This window comes from Macrobrachium nipponense, chromosome 5 (genome assembly GCF_015104395.2).
Source record: "Macrobrachium nipponense isolate FS-2020 chromosome 5, ASM1510439v2, whole genome shotgun sequence".
NCBI classification, from domain to species: Eukaryota; Metazoa; Arthropoda; class Malacostraca; order Decapoda; family Palaemonidae; genus Macrobrachium; species Macrobrachium nipponense.
In genome coordinates, this window is record NC_061107.1 from 49,842,337 (window position 1) to 49,850,786 (window position 8,450).

At 44.3% G+C, this 8,450-nt stretch overlaps 1 protein-coding gene across 1 annotated transcript in view; it reads right to left on the minus strand.

Moving 5' to 3' along the window:
* Positions 1-6,117: 6,117 nt before the first annotated feature.
* The window catches only part of LOC135215292 (vacuolar protein sorting-associated protein 16 homolog), a 252,663-nt gene continuing 250,330 nt past the window's right edge, over positions 6,118-8,450 (minus strand). Inside the window, exon 15 of the mRNA XM_064249839.1 lies at positions 6,118-6,278. Within this exon, the coding sequence (XP_064105909.1) occupies positions 6,120-6,278 (159 nt within the window). The 3' untranslated portion in view covers positions 6,118-6,119. The remainder of the gene's footprint in view (positions 6,279-8,450) is intronic.

Genomic DNA, 8,450 nt, shown 5'->3' on the forward strand with positions numbered 1-8,450 from the left:
CTCTGGATGCTCTGTCAACTGGGACGTGACCTCGACGTGACAAGAGCATAGAGCCATACATATGAGGGCAACGAAGCAACTGACCACCACCTGACCAACTATCCAAGACCCCCTGAACACTAAGCTAAGAGATGGGAGGTCTTCACCAAAGACTCACCACAACCAAAGAACACAACAACTAAAAACTAACCTAAACCTAACTAAGGGATAGGGAGAGAGCTACCTTCAGCCCCCAAGACTGTGTCTGCAGAACGTAATGGCCCAAGAGAACAACAGCCTCGTATATCCTTCTCACATCTCACAAAAGTAGTGTGAGGGCGAATACTGAATTGCTCCTCCAGAATGGTGGCGTCAAGGATGTCCTTGATCGACATGTTCCTTTGGAAGGCAAGCGAGGTTGCGACAGCTCTGACCTCGTGAGCTTTCACTCGCAAGAGGCTCAAATCGGTCTTCTGGTAAGACGAATGAGCCTCCTTAATCACGTCCCTCAGAAAGAACGCCAAAGCATTCTTGGATAATGGTATATCGGGCCGTTTAACCGAACACCACAGATTATCTGAGGGACCTCGTACCTCCTTTGTCTTGTGGACATAAAACTTTAGAGCCCTGACAGGGCACAGGGTTCTCTCAGGTTCTTGGCCCACAAGGCTTGTCATACCCTTGATTTCAAAGCTCCTTGGCCAAGGGTTAGACGGGTTTTCATTCTTTGCTAAGAAAGTGGGACTCAAAGAGCAGACCGCATTGTCACCTTTGAAGCCCACTCGCTTACAAATGGCTTGAATTTCGCTAACTCTCTTCGCCGTCGCCAGAGCAGTTAGGAAAAGAGCCTTCTTCGTTAAGTTCCTAAAAGAGACGCTTCATGGAGAGGCTCAAAAGGACTCGACATCAAAACAGTCTAAGGACTAAATCTAAGTTCCAAGAAGGAGGCCTCGCCTGAGGTATCTTGGAAGTCTCAAATGATCTCAGGAGATCGTGAAGGTCTCTGTTGTCAGTAAGGTCTAGGCCTCTGTGTCGGAAGACTGCTGACAGCATACTCTTATATCCCTTGATGGTCGGGACTGCCAGCTTCTGCACATTTCTTAAAAATAGCAGGAAATCGGCTATCTGGCTCACAGAGGTAGTGGAAGAGGAAATTCCCTCCTTTCTACACCATGCCCTGAAGGAAGCCCACTTCGACTGGTAAACAGCTCTCGAGGAAGTCCTCCTTGCGTTGGCGATCGCCTTCGCAGCTGCTTTAGAAAAACCTCTCGCTCTGGCCAACTTTTCGATAGTCTGAACGCAGTCAGACCCAGAGCGGAGAGGTTTCGGTGATATCTTGCGAAGTGGGGCTGTCTGAGTAGATCTTTTCCTCCAGGGCAACGTCCTCGGAAGTCTATGATGAAGGACATTACCTACGTGAACCATTCCTTCGCGGGCCACATCGGGGCGATCAGGGTCAACCTCGTCCCCTCCAATGCCGCGAACTTCCTTACTACTTCCCCCATGATCTTGAATGGCGGGAAGGCATACAAGTCTAGGTTCGTCCAGTCCCAGAGCAGAGCGTCTATAGCGACTGCTCCCGGATCCAACACAGGGGAGCAATAAAGAGGCAACCTCTTCGTTCGTGATGTCGCAAATAGGTCGACTAACGGACGCCCCCACAGTCTCCAGAGCTCTCGACAGACGTCCTGGTGCAACGTCCATTCCGTCGGCAGGATCTGATCCTGTCGGCTGAGAAGGTCTGCTCTGACGTTCTGGACTCCTGCGATAAATCTCGTCAGGATTCTGATCCGTCTCATATCTGCCCACAGCAGAATCTCCCTCGCTAAGTAAAATAGAGGACGGGAGTGTGTACCTCCCTGATTCTTTAGGTACGCAAGGGCTGTGTGTTGTCCGAGTTGACTTGGACCACTTTCTCTGCAACCTTTTGCTGGAAGAACTGTAGCGCCAGAAAACCGCCGCTAGTTCCTTCACATTGATGTGCCAGGACACCTGTTCCCCCCTCCAGGTGCCTGACACTTCCTCCCCCTCCTAGTGTTGCTGCTCCCCATCCCGACACCGAGCGTCGGAAAAACAACACTAGGTCGGGCTCAGAAGCTTTAGGGACAACCCTCTCGAAACTTCCGAGGATCTAACCACCATCTTAAATGGTTCTTCACCGATTTGGTGATCAAAAGGTCGCATCCAGATCCTCTTTGACTCTCCATTCTTCTGCTAAGAAAAACTGGAGAGGCCTGAGGTGTAGTCTTCCTAGGGAAACAAACTTTTCCAGCGAGGAAATGGTCCCCAGCAGACTCATCCACTCCCTCGCCGAGCAAGCTTCCTTCCCCAGGAAGGCCGAAACTCTCTCTAAGCCTTGCAGCTGTCGTTCCTGGGACGGAAACGCTCGAAAAGCCACTGAATCCATCTGAATCCCCAGATACACGATGGACTGTGTTGGGGTCAGATGCGACTTTTCGAGGTTGACCAGAAGTCCCAGGGACCTCGCCAAGGCTAACGTGAAGTGAAGGTCCTTCAGACACCTTTCTTCTGACGATGCTCTGATAAGCCAATCGTCGAGATACAGGGACACTCTTATTCCTGCAGAATGTAACCATCTCGCTACGTTTTTCATGAGCATGGTAAATACCATCGGAGCCGTGCTTAAACCGAAACAAAGGGCTCGGAATTGCCAAACTTTGTCCCTTAACATAAACCTCGAAAACTTCTGAAAAGAGGGTGGATAGGCACGTGAAAGTATGCGTCCTGTAGGTCCAAGGACAACCATCCAGTCGCCCGGTCTTAAGGCTCCTAGAACCGACTGAGGCGTTTCCATCTTGAACTTTTTCTTTTCTATGAAAAGATTCAGGTCTGGCTTGACGTCCAAGACTGGACGCCACCCCGACGACTGCTTTGGTACCAGGAAAAGTCTGTTGTAATATCCTGGTGACCCCAGGTCTAAGACCTGCTTCCACACCGCTCTTTTCTTGATCATTTGATCTAAAAGATCTAAAAGAACCTGATGTTTCTCCCCTTGATATAACGGGGAAAGATCTCTGGGAGTTGTGGATAGAGGAGGAGGGTCCACAAAGGGGATCTTGTACCCCTTTTCCACTATCTTGAGGGACCACGCATCTGTATCTCTCTCTCTCCACGCCCCCGCAAAGAACTTTAGCCTGGCTCCGACCGGCATCTGAAGGACTATCTTCTCACTTAGAGGATTTAGGTTTGAAGGAACCTCTTCCTCTTGCAAGCCCTCTCCCTCGAGGAGCAGCTCTCGAGGGAGGAGCGCCACGAAAGGGTTTAACCTTCCTAGGAGGTCGTCCAAACGACGACGTGGTAGGGACTGCGGGACGTCTTGAAGACTGGGCCAAGAGGTCCTGGGTAGCCTTCTCTTGTAGGCTCACTGCCAGGTCCTTTACCATAGCCTGGGGGAAGAGATGGCTCGAAAGAGGTGCAAAGAGAAGCTCCGCTTTCTGCGATGAAGAAACAGACTTAGCTGTAAATTGCAGAAAAGCGCTCTCTTCTTGAGAAAAGCAGTGCGAAATGAGACACTAACTCTTCCGAACCATCCCCGACGGCCTTGTCCATGCAGGATAACACATTGGACAGCTCCCCAGACTCAACGAGTCAGGACTCCTAGATGAAGATCCAGGACTCCCAAGCACCAGTCTAGAAAGTTAAAGACTTCCAGGGTCCTTAACAGACCTTTCATGTGATGGTCAATCTCCGTTGGCGTCAACGAAATCTTAGCGGTCGATAAAAGAGACCTCTTCTGTGCATCGACCAGACTAGCAAAGTCCCCCTTGGGAAGACGACGGGATCTTAACTCCTACTTCTCCTTTGGTCTCATACCAGATGCCGCCTTTCCCACTGAGTCTTGAAGGAGGAAGGGCGAAAGTCGACTTGCCCTGATCCTTCCGACGTTCCATCCAATCCTGCAACTTCTTGAACGCTCTCTTAGTGGACAAAGAAGTTTTCATCTCCACAAACTCCGGAACCTTGCACGACTTCGATGACGAAAACTGAGAGGGTGGAGACTTGGGAGCTGCAGGCTGGAACTTCTCACCAAAAGAAGAGCGTAACAGTCGAACCAGCACCTTGTAATCGGACACCGACGAGACTGACGGCTGTTCCTCCTCAACTGAGTCCGCCGGACTACTAAGCTCTCCTTCCTCCCGAAGAGGCAAAGGAGATTGAACCTCTGGAGAGGGGGGCGTGCGCCCAACAAACAAACATGCCCCTACACCCTATACATACTGTGTGGGGGTCTACCGATGATTTCGGTAGCCTCACCTTGCAATCACTCCTCACACACACTCTGAAGCTCACTGAACTTGATCCCGACATCACGTTCACAGAAAAGCCAATCCAAAATCAAAAAACAGTCCACTATCGCGTATGCCAATCCAAACAATCCAGAGTCAAAACCAAAAGTCAATCCAGATACTTAGAACGAGTCAAATCCAAAATCCTGGGCGGAGGTCTGTAAACAGGTGTTTACCGACCGGCGACAGAAAAAAATATGAATAGAAAATGGGAATGGTTCCTGATATCCGCCTCCCAGCGGCGGGAATGGGTACTGCCACCTGGCCGCCCACTGCGTGTGCCGCGAGTTTTGAAATTCTGTCGGACTTCGGAGAATACAGCTATATATATATCTGTCAGGTAAGTTTCATGAACAAATCATCGCAATTTAGTGTACAATACAACGAAAGAAAATTAACTCATTAGCTTTAACCGTTTTGCTCACAGCGCAATTTGTATACAATTATATATGAAATTTTTTCGCGCTGTTATATATGCCAAATATTATATATGATAATGATATTTCTTTCATTTCTGATGGTTGCATACTAAGCTTCAGGCAATGACAAAAAAGGAGCCAAAAATGAACTCTTAATCTTAAAAACTAAGCATTTTGAGATTTTTTGAAAAAAAAATTTAATCCGCTTCGGCACTAACTCTAGAAAGCCGCTGGTATACAAGAGACACTTTGGTAAATAGCGGCTCGCCGTTTAAGGGTTAAGTGGAAAGAGATTGCCATACTGTTGGTAAATAAGGGCATGCCATGCCTAAAGAGGAATGATCTATGGAGTATGTATAATACCTACGAATCTCCAACAATAAGTGAAATGTTACTTATAAAAAAAAGAAACGTGAAGAGGTGTGACTAAAAAAATTTGTGATTCATGGTCGATTGTTATTTTGTATAGTGTTTTTACATTGCATGGAACCAGTGGTTATTCAGCAACGGGACCAACAGCTTCATGTGACTTCCGAACCACGTCAAGAGTGAACTTCTATCACCAGAAGTACACATCTCTGACTCTTCAATGGAATGCCCGAGAATCGAACTTGCGGCCACCGAGGTGGTAGTCCAAGACCAAACTGACCATGCCACTGAGGCGCTTGATTCATGGTTGAGTGCACTCAGACCATATTACGAATGAGAAAGAAACTAAGAGATGTGAAGTTACTGAGGGCAATAGCAGAGAAAGTCTGTGGATGTGAGGTGGTAGATACAGAAGTATCTGAACAATTCTTAACCAGTGGGGAAGGCCCATATATTTATGAAAAAGGGCATAGATAGAGCTTGATCAGATGGAAATCCAAGAAGTACCTGAAGAATTACTAAACAGCAGGGAAGGCCTAAATAATTATGGAAAAGGGCATAGATAAGAATTGGATCAGATGGAAATCCAAGGAGAAACTGCAAAATATACAGAAGACAGGGGAGAGAACAAATTAAATGTCTAGAGAACAAATTGAATATCTACCTGTTAATGCTAATCATGATCATGATCTTCTACCCCAACTACCGGTAAGGGGACATTTAATCCTCTTTGATGAGACCATGGTCAAATACATATTATAAGCAAGCAAAATTGCATGAAAATTGGCACTTACAATAGTTCCTCCATAAGGATCTGAACTACCAACCCTCTCGTTGCAAGGATAAAGTACTGGCCTGCTGCTTCAGTGGTAAGTGGTTCAGCCCACCAAGAAGCAGGCTGCTGTTAGAAACTAATTTCAGGCAAAATACTATATTGCCTGTTTACAGCATGTATTCTCTAATTCACAATGTCTTATGGTAATGAAAGACTGGTTCAGCTAAGGAAAAGGGGAACTCAAACAAATATTTGAGACATGGATCTAAACTATAATTTCAAAATATGTGAATTGCATGAATTTCCAAGATTTACCTGCCATTTGAAAAGCCTTATTTGCTCCTCAGTCATCTGAAAAGCCATTTCATTTTTTGCCTTCCGAAAGAGTTCAGCAGCACCTTGTAACGAAGCTTGTCTTGTATCTGCTCTCTAGAATAAAAAGGAAGCTCAATAAATTTATATCACACTGAAAAATTACATTTTTACAAAATAAAATTTTATTTATACTTACCTAGTAATTACATTGCTTATATAGCTTCAACTCGCCAGCAGCTTAAAATTATAAAATTTGTTGGTAGAGTTAATTAGTAGTATTAAGTAAGTGACCTGGCCCTGCCACTTTCGGGGTAAGAGAGGAATAACTCAACCAAGAGTTCAATTTGTTTGTACTCTTATGTCCATAAGAGGGGAGGGGGAGGGATCTGATTCGTAATTACTTGGCAAGTATATATAAACTATTTTATAAAAATGTAACTTTTATTTCAGTAACTTACCAAGTAATTACATTGCTGAATCCCATATTGCACAAAGGTGGGATACATGGACAAATTCTACCCCCAATACATTAGATGGTAATGAATTTGTAAGCAGAAAAGTTGTTAGCATTGATTGTATTTTCCCTGATAAGAGAGCTACTGCAAGCAGTGACAGGTTTAAGGGGAGACACCTGTGCATGTGGCCCCCAGGATAGATTAATGTGTGAATCTCAAAGATAACTTAAATCTTGATAATGTGTACCCACTGCACACAAGTAAAATATTGACAGAAACACTAAAAACAAAATTGTATATGTAATTTGTTTTTTTATGCATGTACTTAATGCTTACAATTGCCAAAGAAACTTTACCTGCTACTTCTTTGTAAGCTACAGGTGTTGGAAACAAAGTAACAATCTTCAGATTTATAATCTCTCTCTTTCTCTCTCACATTGATAGAAACGACTTGGTAAACAGCCAGCACAGTTTCAGGCAAGATAGATCCTGCCTATCATGCTTGGTATTTACAACAGTAGTAGAGGAATAGCTATGCTCTACCTAGATTTCTAAAAGGCCTTTGACAAAGTTTCACACCAGAAACTAATGACAAAAGTTAGAGCTTTGGGAACTGTAGAGAAAATAGCAGACAGGATCAAAGACTGGCTAACTAATACAAAACAGAGAGTCGTAATAAATGGTGAAGAATCAAAATGGGCAGGTGTGACAAGCAGAGTTCCTCGGGTTCTGTCCTTGGTCCGCTCTTGTTTTTTAGTTACATTCATGACATTGATGTAGGCTTAACTAGTAGGATAGCCAAATTTGCAGATGACACCAAACTAGGTGTAAATGCAGCAGACCCAGATACAGTTGAAAGTTTAATAAACGATCACAGGAAAATTGGAGTGGCAAAAATATGGCAAATGCCTTTTAACCTGGATAAATGTAGTGTGGTGGCTGGATGGAGCAAACAACCCTCATGTCCACCACAAGAACAAGAAGAGGACCTTGGAGTTATTATTACCAAGGACTTTAAATCCACAAAACAATGAATAAAAGCTGAAAACAAGAAGGCACAGAAAGCTAATGGGATACATACAGAGGCAGTTTAGATATAGAAACAAGGAAACATTGCTGCAGCTCTACACATCAATAGTTACACCACATCTTGAATATGCAGTAGTTTTGGTCACCAACACTAAGAAAGTACATAAATAGGCAAGAAAGGGTACAAGCAAGAGCCACAAAGGTTATTCGATCCATCAGAGAAATAGGTTACCAAAGGCGACTACAGAGCCTGAATATGAACGACCTAGAAACACGACGATTGTGAGGAAAACTAATAGACATTCAAAATACTGAAAGGCAAAATACTGTTTGTCTGTCTATCAATTCTTTTGCTGAGAGCGAGAGAGATAAAAGGAAGAAATAGAAACACCAAATGTATGACAAGTATCTTGTGGAGAGAGAGATAGTAACCTCTTCACATTAAACAAAAACCAGACAAGAAAATAATGGATGCAAAACCAGAGCTGAAGAGGTACAAAACACATCGCCTTGTGGGAACTTCTTTCACATACAAGACTCTTGTGACACATGGAATAAACTGCCACCAAGAAGTTTGTAAACAATGAGCAGTGTTAGAATAGTTCAAAAGAAAGCAAGACAAAATCATTTGAACACTAAATGAATTGTAACCTGCTCCTAAAGATAAGTGAGCAAATGATGTCTCCTCGGATTGACTAATAAGTCTTTGAGGCATCCTAATCCTTGGAACTCCTTGTAATTTAGGGCATATAATATAGCATAGTATATGCATATAATGTACATTATGTCTGTTTGTGTGTGT